The sequence below is a fragment of the Kryptolebias marmoratus genome, linkage group LG24 (genome assembly GCF_001649575.2).
Source record: "Kryptolebias marmoratus isolate JLee-2015 linkage group LG24, ASM164957v2, whole genome shotgun sequence".
NCBI classification, from domain to species: Eukaryota; Metazoa; Chordata; class Actinopteri; order Cyprinodontiformes; family Rivulidae; genus Kryptolebias; species Kryptolebias marmoratus.
In genome coordinates this window covers 8783249-8810500 of record NC_051453.1, presented here as the reverse complement: position 1 = coordinate 8810500, position 27252 = coordinate 8783249, and the positions used below count along the sequence as shown (strand labels likewise).

The following is a 27252-nucleotide window of genomic DNA, read 5'->3' as shown; positions in this document are numbered from 1 at the left end:
AGCCAGTCGAGTCCAGTTCACCGCCGCTGTAGTAAAGCTGTAGGTCTGAGCTGTCATCACCACACGGCTACGTTCAGCTTCGGCTGTTTTGCTGCAGCTGCGGTCAACATTTTTCTATTAAACCCGGACCTGTTCTCCTTTTCAGCGACGTTTTCCTTCAGATAACGGCGACCTTCTTCTCACCATGACTCGAAGGTGATCTTCAGCGTTTCCCGGTGGTTCTGGGTGAGTGTGATATTCGGGGGAAATGTTCGCGGGCTGCCTTCATCACCACCACCACCACCATGTGTCATTTTTCCACCTTAGCGCGGCTAAAGCGGATATTTCAGCTCACTGAGGGGTGCGTGAGGACGTCTGTCTTCTCCCCGTGTGGTTTTACCTGAAAAGTAGCCTAGTTGTGAATGAAACGGGGTTTGTTGGAGGACTGAATGAGGTAAAGAGTAGGAGACACGCTGACTGAGCGGAGAGCTAATGTTTTAGCCGGGCTAGCATTAGCCTGCTAGCAAACATCCAGTTATCTCTTCTGATCTGCCCGAACGAGGCTCCTCTTTGGCTACCAGCTGTTCGTAGAAATGATAATTATCACAAATTAGTCATGTAAATGTAACCTGTTCCATCCTTTACATGTCCAACATTAACAAATGGAGGATAAACTTTAGCAAAGTGTGTAACCTGACACCAAACCTCCTAATAAGGATGATTCAGATGAGATTACTCAGATGTCATAGTAGTTACATGTGTTGTTAAAGGGAAATTGGTTTATGAAGTTGTCATATAATTCCTGGTTTGAAGCAGCAATGTTCTTTTTAAAATTATATATAATCTAATGGCAACAAATAGTATGTTTAAAGTCATGTTTCAGACAGCGTTTTTGCCCTTACACCTGCTTCAGTAATCAGGTCTCCATGAAATCCATGAAACCCATTTTTGTTTCGCACATATCAACAACAGCACCCAGATGTTTAGTGTAAAAACAATGCAGCTGAAATGACTCAAAGATGGTGCTTACTGTGCCAGCAAGTTTTCATTTAAAAGGCTTATTGTATGAGTTATTACTTAATTAATAGTATTTTATCACATAAGCATTAAATTTTCTAATGGAGGATATTGACCACATATGTGGTTCTGTGATCCCTTGATTTACTCTGTAAATTGATTATAATTGATTATAAAATGCCTCACTTTTAGTTATGTCTGAATGAATTATTACTGGAAAGGTGTTCAGTGTCTAAATTACTGAATAACATTACATTTAGAGATTAATTAAGCTCTCGAAGCTAACAGTTTCCTGATTGAAAATTGATATTTGATTCAACAATAATACTATAAAGCGGACTGTCTAGGAGGCAGGACGCTCTGCGCTACAGTATGTCGCTTGTTTTCTTGGTTTCATAGATTGTTAGTTTATCTAATTACATTAGGAAATCTTTCTTTTAGAGGCTTTCACGTAAACATTCACACATAAAAGCATAGTTTGGTTTTTGAAGTAGAAGTGTTCAGAGCAGTAATGAGTAGTCTGTGTCAAACCAATGCTGGTATTTACAGTAACTTAAGTCACATAGATTTGACACATGTTCATTCATCTTAGAAACTAAATAATGAATATTTACCCATGTGAAAATGAGAACTGTGTTGTACTTAATTAGGGTGGTTTTGGTGGATATTTTTCAGCCTTGCCAAGTGATTGGTGTAATAAGCTCACAATTGTTGATATGGATTCATTAATTGACAATACTGGCTGCTGCTTTTTTCATTTGCTAGTGTTATTGCTGACATGTCTGGATCACAAAAAGCTTAACTAAGCAAGGTTTAAAATAGCTTTTTGCTTTATATAGATTGCTTTATATTTTGTTTGCATGTAACAAAGATATATAAAATGTTACGGAACAGCTTGGAAATACTTATTAACTACGGCTCTTCTCTGTTTACCTATTAAGAATATAGTTGGCCTGTTGTTGCTTTATCTTCCTTGTCCTTCATGATGCCACACTGAGGCTTAAAAGATAAAATGTTTTGTGGGGTTGTGATGAGAAATGACCTTTACATGGAGCACAACAATATCCACAATCACTGGTCCTTGTTGTTGTTCCTTTTGGATCTTATCCCTGCAGCCTTTTAAGAATTTATGAGTCAGATATTGTATCTGTGCATCATCTGACTGGAAAAGTAAGATTTAGTAGAGTCAGAAAGATGTTCTCCTCGTGTACAACAAACTAGTTTCTTTCAAAGCCTACTCATCAGAAGCTATTGCTAGGATGATACTAGTTAGTTTGACCTTTTTCTATCCAGGAAAACTAAACTCTTGATCTCAAATTTCTCCCACAGGACTGTCCTAGCCAAGACAGACAACAGATCAGAGGAGCACTAAATTATAACACACAACGCTAATAAAACTATAAACATTGACAGCTGAAAAGGAATCCAACTGTATGCTCGATAAGTCCTCATAACAATCATCATAAACAATAATCGCGCTGATCAATTAAAACATTTACATCTAGATGTTTGCATATTTAGAATATTTAAAATTAGCTGAAATTCACTCAGTGAGACAAGTTGCTTGAAATTTGGGAGACGGTTTATTTAAATGCCCTCTGCCCTAACACCGTACAAGCCATTGAACTTTAATTTTAAGTTGATTTTAAGTTTATTTTAAAATTCGAGACTAGTATGTAATTGCACAGTGTGTGCTGGACAATGTGAAAAGATTGTTCGAGATGATAAAGTGCCTGATAAGGATGGAGACAACAGTACATCACTGTATCATAGGCATAAAACTTGAAACTATAGTTTGATGCTTCTTGATCTAGACTGTCAGTATTCAAAATAACTAAGAGTGACTCCAGAACTGATCACTTGTGAACAACGTTGGCTGCATATAGGAAGCTAGAAGAAACACCTTCTGCCTTAACATGCAAAAACTTATTTTAGTTCAGTTTCAAACCAACCAGCAGCATGTTCAGACTGCCCAATACTGATAAGTTTGTGCTTTAGTATAGTATAATTCAAAAGTGTTAGAAAAGAGCTATTCATTGTTGTTTATTGTCTATAGACACGTTAAACATATTTATTACTTTTAAAGCTGCTAAAGTTTATTCAACCTTTTATTTAACCATACAAATTGTTGAGATTACTATCTTTTTTTTCAACAAAGACCTTATCCAGATGCCTCGTGTTGATCAGGCAGTGCTGTAGTTGTATCGTGTCCTTTCTCTGAAGCTTGATTGATTTGATTATACCAGATATTATTTTAGTGTGATTTGGTTGTGCTTTCATGTCTCCATTAATGGAGCGCTGAAAAACATCTGTGGAAATGAGCTATTAAAATGCCGATTTGCTCCTTTTTATCCTTGATTTAGGGTGAAAAAGTTCTTTTCTGTGAAAGTGTTTGTGGTCTTTTCAAAAGCAGGCGTTTGGAAGCAGTTCAGTCTCAGCTGAACAAGCGAGGCACCGATATTCCTCTGGCCTTTGAGCCCATGCCTCTTGGCTTTTCACAGTCGAGCTCAAAGACATCGACCTGTGATGGAAGGCCTGCCAGTGTTGACTCGGAGCGGAGCTGAGAAATATCCTGACATGACAGAAGTCCTCTCAACAACTCGGCACTGTGTGATGTGGGAGCCCCTCAGGAGTGTGGTAGAAAAATAGACCTTTCTTATGCTTGTGTAGGTTTGTCTCCAATAGGAGCAGGACAACTCAGCGGGCCGCATCAGTGAAACCGAGAACACGTTCAGTAAAAATTCCAACAGCTGTAAAATTTAACAGAGTCATCCAAACTCCGGAGTAGAGTTTACTCATAGATTGTAAGCCTTTTAAAAGACTTAAGGCTTTGTATTGCCTGGCGTCTTAAAGTACAAGCTTGTTTTCGTTTCTCTTTCTTTATTAAGTCTCACTTTTGACTTCATTTAGTTTTTAATAGTAGCTTTTTTTGTTTAGAGGATCTTACCCAAGATCAAGTTCCACCAATGAGCAGATGTTCACAATGATGCTGTGTTTAATCTCTCGCACAATGGGGGAAAAGTAGGTTTTCGTTGATTTTTGGTTGTTTTTGTTTTCAGGCGGTTTTCCTGCTAATCCAGAAGCATGTGGTAAGATTTAAAAGTTTTGACCTGGAGGATTAAAGTTTTTCCGAGCCCCGTTTCTCCACTCGTTCTCTCATGACCGGGTAATTTTTTTTTTTTCAGAACTCCTTCGCTTTTTTCCGTTCCAACGTAACACCTAAGTTTCTCCCTGTTTCAGATTTTGTTTTGTAATTTAAATGTTTTTGTTTACGATGATTCAGTGTGGTTGGTGGACTTAAAATGTCAAACTGAGTTGAAATTTTTTTTTTCCCCCTTCTCACAATAAAACTAAAACTACTCTGTTGAGTTATCAGGTGTTTGCTTCCCTCTTGAACCTGTTTGAGGAAAGGTTTTAAACTAGCCAGCAGTGGTTGAAATTTTAAAGGAAGTCCAGTAGCCACGGTGATTAAAATCCTAACTTTACCGGCCCATGATGGTGAACAAAGCTTGGCTGTAATAAGCAGGAGGGGAAGTGATAAAGAAAGCACATTGAGTACCGAGTAAGATGGCAACAAAACACTTTCCTCCAAATACTTCCATGAATTATAGACTTATGTCACTGGGTCATACCTTATTGTTCACTTTTTCCTTTTTTTTTGCCTATTTGTTGTGCAGGAAAGGAAAATATGCCTAGTTTAATTAACATTTTGTTGACAAAAGGCTGAAAGTAGTTGATTGATTGGTCAGAGAGCAAACGGCACAGCCAAGTTACTAATTATATATTGTCACTGATGATAATCATCTCAGTCATAATGAGTCCATTGTTCTAAAAACGATATGATTTATTACTTTACTTTTTACAATTATTTATTCTGAGAACTTCTTTATTTTTAAGTCTGATGCATCTTCTTCTAGAGCCAGTAATGATAATCTTGTTCAATCTTGTTTGACAAAATATAAACAGCTGCCCAGTTTTAATTTTCTCCCAAAACCAGCGTTGCTTATTAATACAGTAGTAGACTAATCAAATAAGAGACAACAATGTGGCCTCAGGCTGGGCTCGAGAAATCTATAAATAACACTGAAGTCATGCTGACTCCTAGAGGCCCTGAACGGGCTTCTCAGTGTTCCAGTAAGAACAGACTTATTATGTTATCCTTGGTTTCATACCTTTATATTTTACTGTTCTTTCTTTTCTTTAAGAGGCAACTGTCTCTAGTGAAGGGGGGAATAAAATATGTGGTGTGAAAACTACATGGGATTGGGACAGGAACATCAGCCTTATGATCAGATGAGATCACCTGGTGGTTTCTTCAGTCATTTAGTTTTTTTGGGTAGTAAGAGGTGGTTGAGTTCACCAAACATGCCTCAGCCTCTTGACAGCTACACTACTGTGAGGTTCTTTTGTTGCTGTAGAAAAATAAACTTGTGTGAAATGCAAACTAAATTTTAGTTTCTGTCTAGTTGTTCAAATTTTGCCATCGTTTCAAGCAAAATAACTTGACAGAAGAGAAAACAAGGTAACACACACAGTAACTTTTGCATAAAACATTAACCATTTGGCCATAATAATAATAACTGGTGACATAAAGATTGTCATTCTGGCTGTAGGGTAAACTGGGAATTATATTATCCCTTCATTATAAGACTGTGTACTTGATAACATAACAAATTACCAATAAGCTATGGATCCGTCTAACATTTTCGAATGCTGCTTTTAAAATTTACGCCTTTTTTCCATTTTTTGCCATCCTTGCAGGGTTCCAGGTTGGTGTTGTGAGAGAGCGAGCTACCTGTGGGGAGGTGGACCGCCTGGGGCATTAAGTCCCTCGTTCTCAAGGTAGGAACTAGAGACAGACTGAATCATTTATTAGCCAAAGATTTGCCATTTTGAGACAACCTGCAGCAACTTATTGTTGTTTATGTAACAATTAATTAGAAAACTGATCAATTATTTTACAGATTTTGTCACTAAACAGTAGCTACAGAAGAACAATAGTTTTGACTACCTTTGGACATATATAGATGTTTATATATGTAAATAGAGCTACAATACTTTAATAAAAGGACAGTTCATAAGGAAAAAATACATTTTCATAAGGTTTTGGCTATGGGCTGCGTTGCTTTTTATATGAGACCCACGTCAGACATTGGGAAAGCTCTGCAGGCCAATCTTGAGTCGGAGTATACAGTTTAAAGAGGAACTTTTGTTTGAATTGTAAATGCTATGTTAATGTAGGTACCAATGTGCATGAAAATGACTTCAGTCTAAGAAAAAGGCAATCTGTTTCTGGAAAGTTTTCTATTGAGTGGTCATTTAATTTATACTGGTTGATTTTTACCTTCAAATATTTCTGTACTCAAAGAAGCCCAGTTGTTTTGTGAACTTTTATCATCTGATCTAAAGAATGCTGTTTGGTTTTCTGATGCACATAAGTTAATAAGTAACATATTAGTAAAGGAGCTCTCATCTTGGTCAGTCTGACCTGTGCAAGGCCAGTCAGCAACAAAGCTTTCACTTTCTTCTGTTCTCTGTTATTACAAGTTTCAAGCCTTTATCTGACTAAACTTGTTTTTTTTTAAAACCACATCCGCTTGATACTTTGAAATTCTTTTTTGTTTCGGTGCTTTTGTTGCGTTTTTGTCTGAGTCACCGTTCCAGGATAGAAATCTTGTCAGCGACTCTGTTGGTTATGCATTAGTGTCTGTATTTCCAGTCATTGCAGAAGTTTGGGAGGGAATGTTCTGACTGCGCTGCGCCCACTGCTCTGTCCGGGCCAGGGGGGCCTCCGCTGGAAAATACAAGGAAGGGCTTGGTCCTCAGAAAATATCCCACAGTATGCCACAGAAGAATTCCTCCCGGGTGCAGCTGGCTGATAAGATCTGAGTGTGAGGGCAGCGACACGGGATTATTGGATGTTTAAGTGGCAGTAAGGGACTGTGTAAGGTCTTAAAAGAAAAATTGGTTCTTTTTATGGTAGTAGGTATGCTGAAAGCTCCCTGTAGTGAGCAGATTCTGCCCTCAGCTGTTTAGATCTGATAAATAATAAGGGTGACTAAAGAAAGTGATCTGAATATTATTGATTTCCCAAAAGATACACTTGAATCTGTTGTTGATCTATTAATTAGATGTGATGCCCTCTTTTGGGGGAACTTGCAAATCTAGGACATCTTTCTAAAAGTGCTGAAGAAGGAGATGGATAAAAATTAGATTACAGACAAGTTCAGAGAATCCAGCTTGTATGACTTGTCACATTTCAACATTTCTAACTTAGTCAGATTTGATTTCACAATTAAAGTTTTTTTATTTTTTTTTACCCAATTACATTATGAAACATCATGAATGTGCACAAGATCATTTTTTTTGTGCACATCAGTCGTATCAGTAAAACGCAGAGAAAATGTTTTACTTAGTAAATTGTTTTTATCATTTACTCTGTTTATTGGTTACGGCTCAGTTTTCCGTGTTGTGACAAACCTGCATCTTTATTTCTTCTTTAACATCAGATCTGACTTTTCACTGCGTGAGCTTGTGAAGGCCGCCACATGCAAGCAGAGCGGAGGATAGAGATGTATTTGCTTCTAATTTTCACCAATAATACAAAAAATATTTGAAAAAATGTTGTGCTGCAGACATGTGTGCCAAAATTTCAGGATGAAACAAGCAGAGACAAGTTTTGTTCAGTTCTTAGCTGGATTAAAGTAAAAGCAATGTGTAAACGAAGAAGCAAGTTCATATTTGTGGATCTTATAGGTTATTTTCTGCTTTTAGGTGGTTTGTAACAGGTAAAGTTCCTTCACTTTGACTTTGAGAGTTTGACTCTTTGCAGACACATTTTTGTTTGTGTAACAGAAGACATAAGCAACACAAACAGTGAGCCTTTGCTGACGTTATGTTATGGGTTTAGTAGCAAAGGCAAACAACACAACATTTCTGTAGACATGTATTGTTTTTAAGCCAAAAGGAAAAGCAGAACTCCAGAAGCCATGGCAGCGGATGACACTAATGTAAAATGAATAATACAGCTAAAATTAACACAACACCAACATTTTTCAGCTTTATTATTGAGGCTTCCTATGGAAATTTATACTTGCTGCACAAAAAAAACAAACCCTTTGTGTTTAAAGTTCATGTTTTCCTTCACAGCAGTCTGATATCCACTGAACTGTTAAGTCTCAATCTGTTAGTGTCAATTCTGTTTGTTTTCCAGTGGATAAGGAAGGGGTTTGGCAAACTATTCTGCAACATGGAGAAGGGAGATCTGAAGATCCTCAACAAGGGCGAGGAGGAGGAAATGGTATGCCTCTGTCATTTCACATCAATTGCAGTAAGAAAATTTTATCACATCAGTAATTTTTATTTTTGTTTTTTACCCGTCCTGAAGGAGCTGCAGGGCTACCGTCTGTGTCGCTGGCGGCTTGCCCTTGTGGGCTTTGGGGTGTTGTGTACAGGGGGCTTCCTCCTCTTGCTGCTCTATTGGATGCCAGAATGGTGCGTCAAGTCCACCTGCACCCGTACCACAGCCCGTGATGCCGAAGTGGTGTTGCTGCGCTCCACGGTAGGAAGCGGGTTTGATTTCGACTGACACCGGATTTGCGTCGTTTGTTCGTTTGTTTTCAAGCCGTTGCACCCCCGTCTGTTCAGCCATTTGTTGTGCTTTGCAGCACGCGCTGAGAGAACATCGTCAACAATTCAGGATGGTACTAAACATTATGAGGTGACACAATTTAAAAATACGCCAAGAATTTGCTCCTGAATGATGTTTGTAGAAGAAAAAGTAGCAGTTAAAGCTGGAAAAACGTCTGTTTAGGTAAACACCAGAAAACATATTGTTATATAATCAATGAGTCACATCAGAAGAATCCTAATGCTTTGTAATTATAGTCATCAAGTTTGTGTGCTGTCTAACTACTATCTACACTCCCAATTTCCACAATTTGAAACCCATAAATCTCAAACTACATAAAAACAAACTGGATCTTAGCAAATACATACAACATTTTTTTGTTTGAGTCCATTTTTCTTTTCTTTCTTTTTTTGTTCGTCTTTGTTTGTACTAAACAAGGTAGATATTGCCACATTTCAATGCAGTCTTTAAAGCCTTATTAATTTAGATAACTATATAAGTGGGATTAATTTACACATCTAATCAGCTGGTCTGCAAACAATGATAGTAAAACTAAAATATTCTATGGCTGGTTTTATGTTCATTGTCAGCTTCACAAAAATACAACTGAAATATTGTTTTAGCTAAAAGAATGCCCTAAACCAGCTGATTCTTGAAGTCACAAAAAACATTTTTTTTTCCAGCAGTGGTTTTACAACATGGCTGCATTCTGTTATTTATGTGCTTTGGTGTCTGTGTTTGCAACCCTTGACCATTTGGGCGATTCCACGTGATTGACATTACTAACCTGCTTCAGATCAAAGTTTAGCACTCTATAACGCAGCTTGCTGCACATGCTAATCAGCCAGTTTCGTAACTTCTCTCACATTACCATCACGTGACTATTAGAATATTACACCATTGTTTGGTTTGTTAATTCTGATTCATTCCTGCAACTTTTGACTGTGCTAACGTCTTGTTTTTTTTATCCTCTATGGGTATACATGTTGCCAAAAGGTTCTTTGTAACTAACAAATATAAAACACTAGTTTTAATTATCAGAAAGATGGAAACACAGTTTAGCATTAATGTAATAAACTTGGTTGGTGTTGTTCTTATTGACTGGAAGTGGTTTGCTCGTGTGTTTGCTGACCAGGACGAGTTCCGGCGCTGGTTCCTGGCCAGGGTACGAGTGATGCTCGCACCGGGCAGCAACCCCTTCCACAGCCTGGAGACCCAGACCACCTCCCCTTCCTCCCCGTCCTCCCCATCCTCTCACTCCTGCACCTTCTCCAACTCCTCCTCCCCCCCTCTGGCCAACGGACACACTCCTCACCCCTCCGATGAAGGCCCTGCTCAGGAGCTCATTGCAAGATTTTCTGACTACCAGCCCACACAGGTAGCTAGAACTATAATCTACATAACAGTTTAATTTCCAAATTTGACAAATGGATGTTTTGTCTTGTTGTCTAGTTTTCAGTTTTTTTGTCTCTCTTTTTAAATGTATGGATGTCAAAATAACAGCTTTATTTTATTTTTTCAGATTCGCTATTTTACCTTCCACAGCACAAAGTATTTTTGGAACGATGACGTGCAGAACTTTAAAGTATTAACGTAAGCATTTCTTACCTACCTATCACAGTCTTATCAAATAAACTTTAAGTCATTGAGAAGAAAGAGCGAAACAGATTCCTTTTCTTTTACAACTATTTTAAGTGTTCAGCTTGTCTTGTTGGCTCTGTTATGTGGAGCTGAATGGTTTTTGTCTCTGTCTTTTAAACTAAATCTTCAACAGCGGCCTGGAGGATCTGCAGGTCAGTTGCTCCTCCATCCACTCGGAGCACAGCGCCGGCCTGAGCAAGAACCTGCAGGAGTACAGGTGACGTCTGTTTCAAGGATGGGTCACGGTTTTATTTAGCTTTGCTTAAGTTGAGCTTGAAGACGAGGCCTCATTTAAAGAAAAATGTATTATTTTGTACATATGCCACCTCTGACATTGTGTTTTTGGTGCACTTACAGCAGGAAAATTAAAGTGTGTAATTTAATTGCACCAGTCTAGATATTCTAAGTGTACATTCCATGTATTAGTCTTTTCTAATTTAGTTCTTAATCATTAGTTTTTATATGAATTAAAGCACATTTACATGAAACTAACTATTCCAGGTAGTTTAGAAAAATACTGGAATAGGTATTTTATTAAAAAAGGGGAGCTTGTTAATGTTAATAATATAGTTTATAGTTCAGTAAAAAATCAAGCAGTTATCTGGAAGTGTTTTGTTGTAGACAGTTTAGCCTCTTGTATGTAGTTGAGTAACTCTGGGGTGTAGTGGATGTGAAATATGTGGGTGTGGTTCCCAGCACTAAACAAAATGTCTCTTTCTTCTTTTACAGGAGACTGTTCTTTGGAGTGAATGACATCGCAGTGAAAGTGCCTTCTGTTTTCAAGCTGCTTATCAAAGAGGTGCTCTCCAGTTTCAGCTACACTTTACCTTAGTTTTAACTTCCTTCAAACACTTTAACGTCACTGATTTTTCACACTCCACGGGCAAAATTACCACCCAGATCCTTTACCTCCTGGTCATGCAACTTGTCTGGAAAATAAAAGATTTTTTTTAGATTTTCCTCACACTTATTTTATTATTTATGGCGCTCATCGTTTCCAGGGGTCGTGTCCTCCAGGAGTTGTCACAATAATTCCTCCTTTTCTTTCCTTTCATTGCAGGTCCTCAACCCTTTTTACATCTTCCAGCTCTTCAGTGTGATCCTGTGGAGTGCCGACGAGTATTACTACTATGCTGTGGCCATTGTTTTCATGTCGGTTATATCCATATCTACCTCTCTGTACACCATCAAAAAGGTGAGACCTACAAATAGCTGAGATTCCACAAAAAACTAATATTGCCAATATTTATTTGAAATGATTTAAATCTGTACACGTTATTAACCTCCCAAGAACTGTGGATGCATTTATTTATAATAACTCTAAATTTGTCTAAATTAGTGTGTTAGCAACAGATATAAAATGTTTCCTGAGTTATTTTTCATTTACTTATTAATTTACTTAATTATTTATTTAGCAGAAATTCTCCCATTTCAGGTTTTATTTATCCCAGTAGTGAGTTTAATGGATTTCCTCTTCTCTAGAGTTTTTTTTTTCTGTTCATACACTAAATTACCTTAGGTAAAAGGAAGATATGGTGACAGTTTTTGACTTTGATTACCACTAATTTTCTGCCAATTCAGAATTTTTAATGTTTATTGTCAGAATGATTTTTTTCTGTTGAATAAATTAAAATGTACATCAAACTTCATGGTAACTCAAAATGTACATAATATTCTACACACGATACTTCATTAGCTCTATGTATTGATATTGCTCTTTATTTAAATAATGTTAATTCTTAGTAATTAGACAGAATGTACAGTGGGTAGTCTTATTTTATCAGAAAATCTGTGACAGAAAACAACATCTGACAGTGACTCATAACTAAAACCTTTGAACATCAAATATAAGAATGAATATAGATTTTCTTCCCCTCTCTTTATTTACCACATTCTAACCCATGTCACAGAAAATGAACTTGCCTTGCGCTGTGACGCACATTTTCACTGCTCCAGTCGTATCAAATCCAAGTTTTCAGGCCAGCAGAAAATCCCATCTGCACACGGTCTGCTGCTCCCAGACTCGGTCAGCTTACTCAGACCATATTAGTCCTGCAGCCACTCGGGCGCTTGTTGAAATCAGGAAGCTTTTTCGTCACCGTTTGTCTCCCTTCCTTTTTTTTCTGCAGCAATACGTCATGCTTCATGATATGGTGGCAACTCACAGTATTGTCCGTGTGTCTATATGCCGAGCCAATAAAGGTAGGCTTAACTTTTTAATTTTTTTTAACAAATCAGCTCTAAAGAGTTGTTTAAAAAGTGGCACATGTGATGCATTGTTCTTTTTGCTCATCTGAAAAGCACTTTTTTTTTTAAAGTGTCTGTTTACATTCTGACCGCCACCCTTCCTGACAGATATCGAGGAGATACTGTCCACTGATCTGGTACCCGGTGACGTGATGGTTATCCCGAGCAATGGGACCATCATGCCATGTGATGCTGTCCTGATCAGTGGCACCTGCATCGTCAATGAAAGCATGCTCACAGGTCAGAGGAGGAATCTATAAACCCACATCTTGGTACATTTTAGCCAACTACAAACAGTGTGGTGTCCTAATAACAGTTTACTGCCTTCAACCAGGTGAGAGTGTTCCCGTGACAAAGACAAACCTCCCAAACCCAGTGCCAGAACATCGAGGGGAGGTCAGCAGTGCCTACAACACCGAGGAGCATAAGAGACACACTCTCTTCTGCGGCACCAACGTCATCCAAACCCGCTTCTACACAGGCGAGCTGGTCAAGGCTGTGGTGGTCCGCACAGGTCTGTCTGGGGCCTAAAATCTCTGATCTGTAAATGAATCCAGTCTACATAAGCTTCTTTCTTAGTAGACTAGTATCACAGATGTCTCTCCTCGAAGGAAAATGTTTTAAACGGTCTGTAAAATCATTCTTCTGTGTCCAGGTTTCAGCACAGCCAAAGGCCAGCTGGTGCGCTCCATCCTTTACCCCAAACCCACCGACTTCAAACTGTATCGTGACGCCTACCTCTTTCTGCTGTGTCTGGTGGCTGTGGCTGGAATCGGCTTTATTTACACCATCATTCTCAGCATCATGAACAAGGTGATCCACAGGGCGACAATTAATGCTCAACTTGGAATTTCTTGGCTTTTAAAGTTTTATTTATTTGTTTGTTTATTTTTCTGTGAAGTAGGATGAAAATGAAAAGTGAAAAATATTTCCTGATGTGATATATCATGGATTCTTATTTTAAAAACAACTTTTCTATTTTAGTGACACTTAGTTCGAAACCCCAAACTGATCTGTGACACGGACAAGATTATTGTTGCAGAGGCTTAAAATGGAAGCAAAAGATGTCTTCTTTATTATTATTATTATTATTATTATTATTATTATTATTGTTTATATATATAAATAATACAGTGTTGCAGCCCTCATGCAAAATACTCCCAGCACCTCACAACACTCTAAGCCAATTCAGGATAGTAGTTTTTTAAACTTTAGTATGAAGAATTTGATAGGATAATTATCAGACCTAGAGAAATGGCTACCTGGTCAGACTTTCAGTTTTTTTTTTTTTTTTTTTTTTTTTTTTTTTTTTTGGGTTAATACTAGGAAGTGCTGCCAGCTGCTACAACAAATAATTGGGAAGTTTAAAGCTGGAGAGATTACCTCCAAACTCAAAGTGATTATCAGTCAAACAAAACACTGAAATGTTTTGCCTTTTTTCCTTCCAGGTACCAGCAAAAACCATCATCATCGAGTCCCTGGACATCATAACCATCACAGTTCCACCAGCTCTGCCTGCAGCCATGACGGCAGGAATTGTGTACGCTCAGCGACGTCTTAAACGCATCGGCATTTTCTGCATCAGCCCACAGAGAATCAATATCTGTGGACAGATCAATCTGGTCTGCTTTGATAAAGTGAGTCTCTCACTTCCACAGATTCCAAAAAAAAAAATCAAATCCATAATGTCATGAACTGACGTCTTTCTTGTTTGTGTCTCTTCTGTTTTCTTTAAGACTGGAACTTTGACAGAAGACGGCTTGGACCTTTGGGGGGTTCAGAGAGTTGAAAATGGCAGGTAGGTTAGTCAAATCTATAAAGTGTGAAACCTGTTGGAATTAGCTGAGTTTAGGGAGAAAGTTATTTACATGTTGCCATCTTTAAGTGTGACTAAAGTGTTGTCTTTCCTCGTCTACGACTCACTTCTCCCACTTTTTCAGTTTTCACCTGTCGGAGGAAAACGCCTACAAAGAAAATCTTGTCAAAACCCAGTTTGTGGCTTGCATGGCCACCTGCCACTCTCTTACCAAAATAGAAGGCCAGCTGTCTGGAGACCCATTAGATCTCAAGATGTTTGAGGCTACAGGCTGGGTGAGTTACTATCAGTCTGTTCAGAGAGATCAACCTGAAAACTGCACGTCTTTTCATTAACAGAGTCAAAACAAATGCATGTTAAATATAGTCTTCTATCTGTAATCGGTTCTGGGCAGACAGAATAGGTTGTAATAGAGTGATTATATTTGGTTTAGTTGTTTCTGGGACACTCATCATCACAGAACGGACGACCACCACAGATCTGTAATTTGATTGTCTTGAGGAAGCCAGCAGTACTGCATGTTATATTGCCAATAAAGCCTTTTTTCCTTGATGTATGAATTTCCAGATCATAAGTATTTACAGTTTTTATTTTTGTGGTCCAGATCCTGGAGGAAGCCACCGAGGAGGAAACGTCTCTCCATAATCAGATCATGCCCACCGTAGTTCGACCACCAAAGCAGCTGTTGCCCCCGGAGCCCAATTTATCACCAGAACAGGACATGGTACGTCCACAAATACTGCCGTTCAGCTTGAATTGATGCAGTGTCAATAAACTGAAGGTCAACAGTTTACCTCAAGGTTTGGAAGAAATATAAACAATATATTTTGTTCAGTAATGATAAAAATGTCTTTTCTCTTAATTATGTTTGAGTAACAATCACTTTCTATTATCATACATAACAGCTACATCTTTTCAACAATAACTGATTTGTTTTTGTTTCTTTGGTTTTCATTAAAGGAACTCTACGAGCTTTCAGTAAGTATTGTTTTAATTTGGCTTTTTATAAATCTAGTCATAAAATTCTGTATTTTCTTTCTTAGCTGAATTTTGGTTGGTTTTCTACTGATGATGTGCTCTGACTTTCATTTTTATTGTAAAGCATTTAGATATTCTGAAAATGTGACAGTCTTGACAATTTGAGCTCAAATGTAGAAATAACTATTTTAAATTTCACCTTTTACATAATAGATAATAGACTTGTTTTATCATTAAATCACTCAGTTTCTCAAACATTCAAGCTTTTTCTTGCTTACATTGTGTTAAATCTGCAGTTTTAACAGTAAGCCATAAAGACTCATTTTGTTGTTTTCCCTGTGTGTGTGTGTCTGTGTGTAGCCAGCGTATGAGATCGGCATTGTGCGTCAGTTTCCGTTTTCCTCTGCGCTTCAGAGGATGAGCGTTGTAGCTCGTCTCCTGGGGGAGAAGCGTATGGACGCGTATATGAAGGGAGCGCCGGAGGTTGTGGCTGGACTCTGCACGAAAGAGACGGGTGAGGGGCCCTAAAAGTTTGACTTCTGTGGTGGTGAATATCTAAAATAAAATGTGGGGGGGGGGTTGAATTTGTGCAGTGTGTTGATGTGTGAATCAGTTCCTGCACATTTTGGGGAAAAAAAGCAAAAAAATAACAAGTCTGTTTAATAATTGCTTATTTATGTTGCAGTGCCTGAAGACTTTGCAGAGGTTTTGGAGTGTTACACTAAGCAGGGTTTCAGAGTGATCGCTCTGGCTCGTCGTCGACTTGAGGCCAAACTCAGCTGGCACAAAGTCCAGAACATCAGCAGGTTCTGTGAAACACGCTGTTCAGACACTGTTTAAACACTGTGAATGATTAAGACGGCGGGGATGACTTTCCATTCTTAAACTCCAAACATTTATCATTGAAAAAGTACAAAGTAACACATCAAGATATTTAACTATATCTTTATTTTAAATGTGATGCTTTTAACTTGTATAGCTTTCTATGGGGGAAAAGTAGCTCAAGACACTTTTAGTTAAGCAAAGACCTGCCACTTTTTCTTTATGTGTGTGTGCTCAGTGTTTTGTTGTCTGTGACTGAATTTGTGTCATTCTTCTGATTAGGGATCACATAGAGACGAACATGGAGTTCCTGGGCCTTATTATCATGCAGAACAAGCTGAAGGCCGAGACCCCTGGTGTCCTGCAGGACCTTTATAAAGCCAACATTCGCACCGTCATGGTTACTGGTGAGAGCAACTCAGAGTTCTGCAAAATTACCAGCATGAGAAAGAAAACCAAGGATAGTTTTGACGCTTCGTCAAGTTTATTTCTCTTTTTGTTTTGTTTCCCCCAAGCGCACCTGTAATCTGAGCTAATACATTTTCTTGGCAGCTCAGGGTCACACCAAACATTTAATTCTGTTTCTCGTTTATTTCTCCTCCTGATTTCTCTTTGAGACATTTCGAGGGTTTCAGGAAACCCTAATGCAGTGTAATGTTATTTTTTTAATGGGCTGTTGGTTTTTCCTACAGCTACGAATGTCAGCTTTGGCTGAAGAGCTGTTTGCTACTCTGAAACCATCTTCATAACGTGTGAAATGTGGATTTTGTCGCTTTCCAGGTGACAACATGTTGACGGCGATCTCCGTGGCTCGTGACTGTGGAATGATTCCTCCCAAGGACACAGTCATCATAGCTGATGCCATTCCCCCCCATGATGGACAAGCCGCCAAAATCACATGGAGATACGCTGACAAACCCACCAAAACAACACGCCTCGAGGTAAAGCAGGAGGGTTAATGTCATAATAGATGTTTGCACAAACCTAACACAACAGAATCTGACTGCTGATGCAGGTTTATTATTACTTTGTTCCATTTTCTCAGTTGTAGTTTTTTTTTAATTATAGAGACTATATGTAACTTTATGTCAGTACTTTAAAATAAAACTGTTTTTATTTCAAAGTGATTTGTTTTAACAGGAAATTAACATAAGCTTGGAGGACGTTGGTGCTGTAGAGGAGCCAACAACACAAGAAATGTATCACTTTGCCATGAATGGAAAATCCTTTGCCGTCATCGCCGAGCATTTCCCTGATATGCTTCAAAAGGTACGAAGCAGATCTCCAAGTTAAAAGGAAACCTGCCAGGTGTTTAATTTTCCACTCACTCTTCTAAGGAATGCTTTTTTGATTGTGTGTATTTTGTAGCTCGTGCTACACGGCACGGTTTTTGCCAGAATGGCGCCTGACCAGAAAACTCAGCTGATTGAGACGCTGCAGGGAGTGGAGTGAGTGTTACACACACGTTGCGCCTCTGAAACCTTTGGACTGCTTATCAAAAATATGTTTTCAGTCTCTTATGTAAGCTTCTTGGCACAATACATTACATAATCGTGAGTTGTAGAATTAGACTTTGATTGAAAGTTTAAACTGGATAACCAAGAAGATGATGAATATTTACAGCTAGAGTCTGTGTTTAAAAAAACGAGCACAAGTTGTTAAATTAAAATAGTAACATTTGTTTCCAGCTACTTTGTGGGGATGTGTGGAGATGGAGCAAACGACTGTGGGGTATGCAGCAGATCTTATAATATTCATTTGTAAAACTGCAACACCTTGTTTGAATATAATATTTAAAAGCTGATTTTCTCCCTCGTCCAGGCACTGAAGAGGGCACACGGAGGGGTTTCTCTGTCGGAGCTTGAAGCCTCAGTAGCTTCTCCCTTCACCTCGAGGACTCCCAACATCTCCTGTGTCCCGAGCCTCATCAGGTTTTACTTTGATTCTTCTGTCCTTACACACATATATAGATGTTCGCTTTCAAGCTGCAGCTGTATCAGAAAAATATACATATTTATAAGATGCATTGGAAACGTTTTTATTATTAATATTGTAAAAATTCTGTGCTCTGAGTTCTTAAAGTCTGATTTCTGATGCCAGCCTTGGAGTATTTAAGTATGTCTTTATTTATTCATTTCTGATAATGAGCCACAGTCCAATACTTACACTTTCCTACAGCATTAAACTACATTTAAAATTAATAGTTCTGTAGTGCAGTAAGTAAATACACCTTTAATAATGTGTTTGTTGGTCAATGTTTAAGGCATCAGTCCTATTTATAAAAATATTTTGCCCCATTTATTTTTTTGAGTATAACATTGCAGAGAAAAATAAAATAAAAATGAAGTACCTGTCAGAATTGGGCCACAATTAGGACGGACTTTGACCCAATATTTCATATTTATTAATGTTAATATATCTTTTGACAATACTGACATGTATAAAATAAAATAAATACAAGTGAGATCTGTATTTGCAGCTGTTTCACATCATGTTGGAGGACTTTTTTTTTTTTTAAATAAATGTGCTTAAAGATTTTAATTCCACTGTTTGCTTGCTTTTAAAGGGAAGGACGTGCTGCCCTCATCACCTCTTTCTGCGTCTTCAAGTTCATGGCTCTTTACAGCATGATCCAGTACATCAGTGTTACTCTCCTTTACTCGGTACAAAACATGACCTCTTTTAAAGATGGCTGGCTTGAAAATGAACCAGAAATCTGTTGTATTTACTGTTTTATTCTGTTTCTTTTTTTGGGTCTTAGGTCTTCAGCAACCTCGGAGACTTCCAGTTCCTCTTCATCGACATTGCTATCATTCTCCTCATTGTTTTCACCAGTAAGTAGCAGACGTATTCATACATATTTGTCCCAAACAATGGATTCTGTATTTTTATACGTCCATCCTAAGACGGGACGTTTAATGCTATGGTGCCGTCTGTCTGTGGACTTTTTTTTTCTTACCCAAGCTATAAATTAATTATCCTTTAATATAGAAATATCAAACTGCACAGCTGGACACCTGATGGGTCAGCGATGATCATCGCTCTCTTTGTTCTTGCTCGTTTTTCTCGTATGACCTGCTCCTCAGTGAGTCTGAACCCAGCATGGAAAGAACTGGTGTCCCGTCGACCCCCGTCAGGACTGATCTCAGGGTCCCTGCTGTTCTCCGTGCTGACCCAGATCCTCATCTGCTTGGGCTTCCAGACCATGACATTCCTCTGGGTGCGTCAGCAGCCCTGGTACATGGCCTGGACACCCCTGACAGAGTGAGCGCCTTACGTAGAGCACCCTAACAGAGAAAGCGTCACATCCTTCCTGTCCAAATGTGTTTTAAAAAAGTTTTAAAGCGCGGTTCATGAATTTCTCTCCACATCCAGCGTCTGCAACCTCACTTCACACCTGAATGAGTCCGACCTCAACAACACAGAGCAAGACGAACACAACATCCAAAACTTCGAGAACACAAGCCTCTTCTACGTCTCCTGCTTTCAGTATCTCATTGTTGCGATTGTTTTCTCCAAAGGCAAACCTTTCAGACAGCCCAGCTACAAAAACTGTAAGACATGTCCTTTTGAATACGTTGTGGTAGTTATTTTAGATAGTAATGTTCGTGTTTTTTCTGCTCCACAGGGCCTTTTGTCGTTTCTGCTCTGATTTTGTATTGTTTCCTGCTGTTCATCATGTTCCATCCTGTTGAAAGCATTGATGAGTTTCTAGAGGTGAGTAAAATTTACTCAGTCCTGGTGTTTTATCAAAACAAAACTCCCATCTCCTTGTGTTTCGTAGATAAAGGGACCCTAATGGCAGACGTTTTTGATGTTTTGCACATAGATGAAGTTTTAAAAGAACGATCTCTTCAATCATCTTTGTTGACAAGCGTTTCTCTGTCTATACAGATAGTTTGTGTTCCTTTTGAATGGAGGGTAAAGCTTTTCCTGATCATTGTAGTCAATGCCGCTCTGTCTGTTTTGGTGGAGGTAAGACACACTCAGTAACACCTGCTGTGACGGTAGATGGTTTTGTCATGTTCAGTTTTTGATTTCTTTCATGCAATGTGCTCATCTTTGTCTTATTAGCATTTGGATCAGTCTTTTGTTGTAAGGGGGAAACAAATTTGCCTTTTTTTAAATGTGACTTTTTGTGATGAATTTAGGACATTTTTGGGGTGGGAGCTTCTGAAAATTCCCAAAGTAGTCTTGTGTAGTTTTATGTAAAAAAGTAGTCGGATGCTTTTTAGGAATATTTTTCTGTGTAGATGTTAAATAATAGTTTTTGCTGACCTGCCAGGCTCAGAGGAGCAACAACAACTGCCTCACTTTCTTTTTTAGAAGGCTACTCACACACACACACACACACACACACACACACACACTGCTTAGCATCTGTCTTAGATGCAGCTTCCTCCTGAGCTACCAGTGCAGATTCTACTCTTTTTTTTATTATTAATTTAACTAATACACCTCAACTCATTCTGAGAGATTGAATCTTAATAATGACTTCTTACTAATTTAAATTTAACCTCACATGTGATTTTTAACACGTTTTTTTAGAACTATGAATTGCCACACTTTGTGTCTTAAAGCTCTGTGTTAGTTTGGCTCTTCCAATTAAGTTAAGACTTCTGTGTCAGAAACAATCAAGCAAAGAAAGAGAGGAATGGGTAAACGAGTTAGACTTTTTGTAATTTTTCACCCCCCCCCTGCCCACTGCGCTATTCCATAGACCATCATCCTTGACATCGTCTTACGGAAGCTTGTGTTCAGCCGAGACAAACAGAGCAGCTTTGGCGTCACCCCCGCTGCCCCGACGTTACAGGTTGGGAAAATCTGACACCTTCTGCACTGGCCTTCTCTTGTTCCTCGTGTGTGGTGTTCCTTCTCTCTCTCCTCACTCCTTTCTCTAACACTGGAGAGCACACTTTTCTAATCTACCTGCTAGCAAGACGTGCATGCGAGAGACCTCGGTCTCTATATTTATATTTTTACTCATACGGTTCAGCCGTTGCACAACTTCTGCTACTGACATCGCCCCAAAAACATAAGCGGCAGCAGGAAAGGTTCATGGATTAAAGTTTTAATTGCAGCTGAACCCTGAAGGTGGTGACAGACATCACACTACAGTGACTTAAATGTGCCAAGTAGGTGTCCAGTTTCATAATACACATCACTTTTAAGAGTGATATGTAACCTTTTTAGATGCACACATTGCAGAGAAAAATATTTAACTGCAGTAAATTACGTTTTCCAAAAAAAGCTGAGATGGGAGTGTGAAATGGGAAAATACAAATTGTACTGATTTGGAAATCCTTTAACCCGTATGTTTGATTGAAAGATGATAAAATATAAAAGAGGAAGGTGAATTTGGCAACAAAACTGCAAAAGTTGTGTAGTGTTTAGAAAAAGAAAGATGTAGGAATTTTAGAAGAATCTGAGTTTTAAAGGATCAGGCGAGCTTTTTGTGAACAAGTCTAATGCTAACAGTTACAGATACAAATTGTGATATTTAGGTGTTTTGAAAAGTTCAGTATCCAACCTGATTATTTTCACTGAACACAGTTCTTTCCTGCATCCACCACAACAAGTTAAAGTTGTTCGATGCATCCGAAATAAATCTAAATTTGACAGTAATTTTTAAAAAAATGAGTCATTTCTTTAAGCCCAGGAGTAAGAAGAACAGCCGAGCTTGTTGTTAGCATACGTCTTAGAATAAATCTGGTTTGAAAAAGATTATTTCATGACAAAAACACATGAATCTCTTTTCTTAAACGTAATTTTTCTCAATTAAACATGTGTTTTGAATAAATTTCAAATCATCACATTGTGTTTTTACATTTAACTCAGCCTCCAGACTTTTTTGTAAAAATGTTTATTATTATTATTATTATTATTATTAATATTATTATTATTTACACCTGTTAATTTCTCAGTTGCTTGCCGCTCTCCTTTCCTTGTCTGCTGTGGCTTCAGTTTCAAGATCTGAGGCTTCTTTTTGTTGTTCTTGTTCTTAGATCCTCTGTTAGGTTCCTGCTAACTCTGTCACCACTGTAAGCCTTTCTCCTTCAGCAATCAGAACCAAACCTTTATTTTATTTTATTTTACTGTCTCTGTAGAGTTGGTATAAAAATACATTTAATATGAAAAGATTTCCTGTGGGATCCTTTGTTTGACGTTTGACTCCATGAGCTTATTTTTAAGGAGGAGCTTCAACCTTTAAACTGTTGACAGTCGACTCCTTCAGATGCTGATTTCAGTTTTGAATGACCTGCATGGATGAAATATGACGGCTTATTACAAACCTGGATCCTGAGTTCTTTGCATGCAGCAGATGTAGTAGCATGCGACTGTCTGTTCAGGTTATTGAACATAAGATAAAGTTTGACGCCGCCTCCTTATTTGTGTTGTTTTAATGTTGTTGTTTCTGTTTGTTTTTACATCCTGGTGCTTTCAGGGGGGGATTGACCTGCGAGCGTACAGGTTTTTGCTCTGCTGCCCACACAAGAAGGCACCCAAAGCTCGATACATGCACCTGGCCCAGGAGCTCAGCGTGGACCCCGACTGGCCCCCAAAACCAACCACCACCACTGAAGCCAAGCCCCGCCCAGAAAATGGCTCCTCTTATCAGATCACAATCAGTTCCTAGCACCCCCTACTCTCCCAACATATTTCATAAAAGAGACAAGTTCAAACTCAATCAATTTCAGTGGATTTACCACATGATATTTACTAATCTTCACCAATCATGCATCCAGTGCTGTTCTAGGTTCCACATATACCAAATAAATTCACTGCTAACTTTCCAACACCTCTGTTCCGACGTTCTCAGGTCTCGCGTTTCTTGTTACATTTCATTAAAAGACATTACAAGTGACGTTGAACACAGAGTTGTTCGGTGGTCCTTTCAGTGCAGGTTCAACTCTTCCTCGTTTCAGCTGCCTGAAAGCTGAAGGCTACATTCTTACATTTATGTTATTTTTATAACTTATCGGTCAACAAATTTCATTATAGCCATCACAGTACTGTTTTAGATTTTAAAAACAACAAGGTGAAAATCTTTCAAAGAGCACCATTATTATAGCACCATTATAGCCAAGAAAACCAAGGTTTGTTTGTTGGTCCAGTTAAATTATAAATCTGTTCAATGATTGATTGATTGATAGATAGAGGAAATGTCTGGAGGAGTTTCTGAGGACAGAAGACAGTGGTTGCACTTTAAAAACGGAAACACTCTGCAGTTGGATGAATTCATTTTTCGGTTGATGTTGTCAAACAGTAAAATTCTCCCATTTTCTTTCTGAACGATATTCATACAAAGCCTAACTGAAGTGTGTGCTCCGATTGCTACTATGTAGTGGTTTAATATACTGTACACACACACACAGTCACTTATTACACTAGCTTAGACTTCTGAATCCTCACGAGAGAGTCTAAGTACTTAAAATCGTTTTGGAAGTTTGACTTTACGGCTCTGGGATGTGTGACATGAATCGGTTGAAACCAGCTCAGTCAGTCGGGTAGATTTCAAAACCAAACCAGGTTTTCTGGATCTGATCAGTCCTGTAATTATTAGCAGAGCTGCTGTCATGTGTGTTCATGTTGAGATAGAAAACAGCTCATTTAAACTCAGTTTCCCTTCTGCACAGGTAGGAAAAGTAGGTTTAGGTTGACAGTAATTGCACAACTTTATGACTAGCTGCAGGTAAAAGACTGAGTTCTGCAACAAACACCAGGTCGCATATTTTCTGTAATTTGGTCGAGACTTTCGTGCATGCTATCGCAAACGTTGTGGGTTAGTTGCTTGTTGGGACTTTCAGGGGTTTGTATTCGAATATTTTAACTTCACATTGGCCTCATTGGTGTGGCGTATTTTCAACATGAACTGTGTGGCTTCAGAGGCGTCATATTTTACCGCTCATGTCGCTCATCAACGCGAGCTTCTCGTATGAACGTGTTTTTTCCTGGCACCTACCCTTTATTCCTTTTATCAAAACTTTATAAAACGCAAACTTGGCTCAACTTTTTATCTGTCAGAAATGCGTTTTTTTTCTAATATTTAATGAGCTTTGTGAACCTAATGGCTGCTTGCGTGGCCATCGGCGAGCCATCCTGCATGACGTCAGTTGCCCGCGGTCACTTTCTGACAACTTAATGGTCGCAAAGACGTTTTACTTCACCATGTGACGTTACTGTACAATAAGAAAAAAAAAGGAACCCTTTGCGTCAACATCTGTATATTACTTAAAAAAAAAAAACAAGGACGTATCTGACTGGTGATCAGAAACATTTAACCACATGCATGCGACTTTATGAATGAAATCTTCAATCTCCTTTCAAATTGTCTCAAAAAATCAAAAGAACTGCTTTTTATTTTATAATTTTTTTACGCAAAATTTTCTTCCTGTGGAAGATTAATTTCAAACAAAAGGTATTAAGAACATTAAGGCAAAGAATTGTGCATATCATGTGTATGCAGCTCTTTGCTTTTTTCGAAATTTCATAAAAGATGGATGCTAATTATATAGCTGTATTCATGTACTTCACATATTTGCAAAGCTAAGGGCTATATTTTAGGTTTTTTGCTTTTTTTGCATTTAAAATAAATGAGCTTTTCGACAAGCTCAAATGTGACTGGTTTTCATGAATACATCATTTCTATTTTATTAATAAATTGTCGATTTGAAACTGTATATATGTGAATAAAACTGATATATGTAGAGATAAGCAGATGACTTTCAGGCTGTGTAATTTCAAATTTTCTTGTCATTTCTATTTAATTTCCACAGTCTGACGTGCTCAGATATCGACCCAAACATCACGTCTTTATGCTTCTGATTTTTCTTTTTTTATTATTATTATTATTATTTCATTTTCGTTTCTTCAAGACTGAATGTTAATCAGAACAAAAGTGAACATTGAAGAGCAAAAGTTAGAGGAATGCAGCACACATGGCCGTTCAGAAGCTGTAATAATATTTAAGGTTAGGTTTTATCTGTAAATATGGGATATATACGTTTGTAGTGTCTGCAAAAAAAGATTTTAATGATGATGTATGGATTTTGATTTATGAAAGGGCTGGTGTTTTTTGTTTTGTTTTGTTTTTTCTACATTTGTTTTCTACTTTTTTGGTACTTCGATGCAATCATTTGTCTGTTTTGGTTTGTACCGTGTTGGTTTTTTTGTGCTTTCATGTTTATTGTGGAGTTTAAATATTATTTTTATTATTGTGGGCATAAATACTGGGGATTTACTTCAGTTTGCATTAGGGAAGATGGGTAAACAAATTGTAGCCAGTTTGTTTTTGAGTTTAGAGGAAATCTGAAAAATAAGCATTTGCCTCTACAAGTTCCCAAACTAGAACATCATTTTCTTGACTTTTTTTTTTTGTTTTAAATTTCCTTTTTTTTATTTTTTTCAGTTTTATACTAAACTTATCTGACACAAGAAGGGAATTTAGCTTTTCTGCCTTTAAAACAATTGCTTTGCTTTTTCATTGTTATTTTTTTGGTTTTGTAGATTATTTTTGCACCTTTTTCTAAAAGTGAAATGTAATTGGCAATCAGAATGTGTGTCATTGTTCGGTGTAATTATTTTAGAAATGACTGTAAAGCTGCTACGGATAAGTGATTTAATCTGTTTTAAATCTGTGCACCTTCATCCAAAAAAAACAAAAAAACAGGAAATATAAAGAGTAGCTGCTGATTTATGCTCTATGAAACAGTTTTCCTGTTATTGCAGCAAAGTTTGGGGAATAAGTTTTCTTCTCCAGGTACAGCCAGGTTTTTTCCCTTTAAATCATGTTTTCAAACAATCTGTGGGATGGCGTTCAGATTGGGTCCACTTCTAGGTGAATGACTGGTTTAGATGATTCCTCAGGGAACCGTGTCTATAAAGAAAATAAAATTATGCTGAAATCCAAATTAAATAAAAAAATAAAAATCCTGTTCAAACCTTTTCCGTTAACCGGTTCAGCTCGTTTTCTTCACTATGCTTTCTTGTCGCAGCTCCCTCGTCTCCCTAACAGGATCACCCAGGATATATGTATTTTTTATTAGCAGAGATGTACATTATTGAGAAAATTTTTGTACTCTATAATTTATTTTTATTTATTTGTTTGATTTCCTTTTTCCTGAGGATTGTATTAGAGATTTATTCATCATTTCTTTCTTTTTTTCAATAAATGGTCTTAAAGCACCCTGCTGAGAGTCTTCAAGTTATTTTTTTATTTACTTAGTGAATGCAAATGTGATACGGCTGTGGGGAAATAAATTCAAACAAACCAACATGTCGGGTGAGTGTTGAGGGGGAAAATGTCAAGGATGTGTAACAGAAATGATGAGCTTTATGCAAGAATTGCTCATGAGATCCATATATGCTGAATTCAGTCCACCCAGAACAAGCAGCAAGACAGGACGATCCATTCTAGTCAACATGCAACAACTTTTAGTTTGATATTAAAAAAAATAAAAGTTAAGCACCATATTAAAAAGCTCAAATGCTCAGAAAAGCTTTAAAGGCTGAAGATGTAGACATGAACTTTCCACCCAATCGTTCGTTGAAGACCTGAGTTGGGTTCCAACAAACTAAACCTTTTGAAAATGAGTCTGAAATATGTGAATCTAGTCTGCGTTGGCTGACTGTGTGCGATATTCTATAAGTGAAAACAGGAACTAACTGCAGCCACATTTTCATAGCATATCTCTCTGCGAGGAATCACCTTTATCTGTTCTGCAGTTTGTCCTGGTCTGAACTGCGCCTCTTTATTCAAATAACACCAGTTTAGCATGGAGATAAATTGGTCTCAAAGGTTTTCATAAAAGTGTACAAGAAGATTTGTGTGCAGGGCACACACTGCACACTAAGCTATCACAGCCGGGTAGGACTAAAAATGAATGAAAAAGCAGCCAAAGTCAAAAGGAAAACTTTAAACGACCCGTCAACCTTACTCAATATAAAAATGGTTATAAGTTCAGATAATCTTACATATATAGAGCTAAGGTTAGTGTCGTAGCTGAGAGTCATCCTCAACACATCCAGTAAGATCTCACAGTATCTGTCATTTCTCATCATGAGATGATCTTGTTTCACTCTCTGGCAGGCGATAAGCATTCTTTTATTGGGTCCTTGGCCT

General features: G+C 37.9%; 1 protein-coding gene across 2 annotated transcripts; it reads left to right on the top strand.

Annotated features, from left to right (window-relative positions):
- The first annotated feature begins 8 nt into the window (after positions 1 to 8).
- On the top strand, positions 9 to 26014 carry atp13a3 (ATPase 13A3). Of its 2 annotated transcripts, XM_017413491.3 has the most exons (34): positions 9 to 225; positions 5758 to 5838; positions 8210 to 8296; positions 8384 to 8557; positions 9762 to 10004; positions 10149 to 10219; positions 10401 to 10484; positions 10997 to 11066; positions 11328 to 11462; positions 12397 to 12469; positions 12623 to 12754; positions 12849 to 13028; positions 13170 to 13327; positions 13963 to 14151; positions 14251 to 14312; positions 14455 to 14605; positions 14935 to 15054; positions 15291 to 15308; positions 15669 to 15822; positions 15994 to 16114; positions 16413 to 16537; positions 16911 to 17071; positions 17271 to 17399; positions 17499 to 17578; positions 17819 to 17861; positions 17952 to 18061; positions 18697 to 18793; positions 18892 to 18964; positions 19217 to 19394; positions 19506 to 19684; positions 19759 to 19847; positions 20025 to 20105; positions 20851 to 20943; positions 22576 to 26014. In XM_017413491.3, the coding sequence occupies exons 3-34, from the start codon at positions 8246 to 8248 to the stop codon at positions 22765 to 22767; spliced, it is 3816 nt and encodes a 1271-aa protein (XP_017268980.1). In that variant the 5' UTR covers positions 9 to 225; positions 5758 to 5838; positions 8210 to 8245; the 3' UTR covers positions 22768 to 26014. The 2 variants fall into 2 exon arrangements, with proteins under 2 accessions (XP_017268980.1, XP_017268981.1); XM_017413492.3 differs by lacking the exon at positions 20851 to 20943.
- Positions 26015 to 27252: the final 1238 nt, after the last annotated feature.

Coding starts and splice junctions, on each gene's coding strand:
- atp13a3 (XM_017413491.3), top strand. CDS start 8,246: ATGGAGAAGGGAGATCTGAAGATCCTCAACAAGGGCGAGGAGGAGGAA. Junction 12,470..12,622: donor TATATGCCGAGCCAATAAAG/GTAGGCTTAACT, acceptor CCTTCCTGACAG/ATATCGAGGAGATACTGTCC. Junction 13,328..13,962: donor TTCTCAGCATCATGAACAAG/GTGATCCACAGG, acceptor TTTTCCTTCCAG/GTACCAGCAAAAACCATCAT.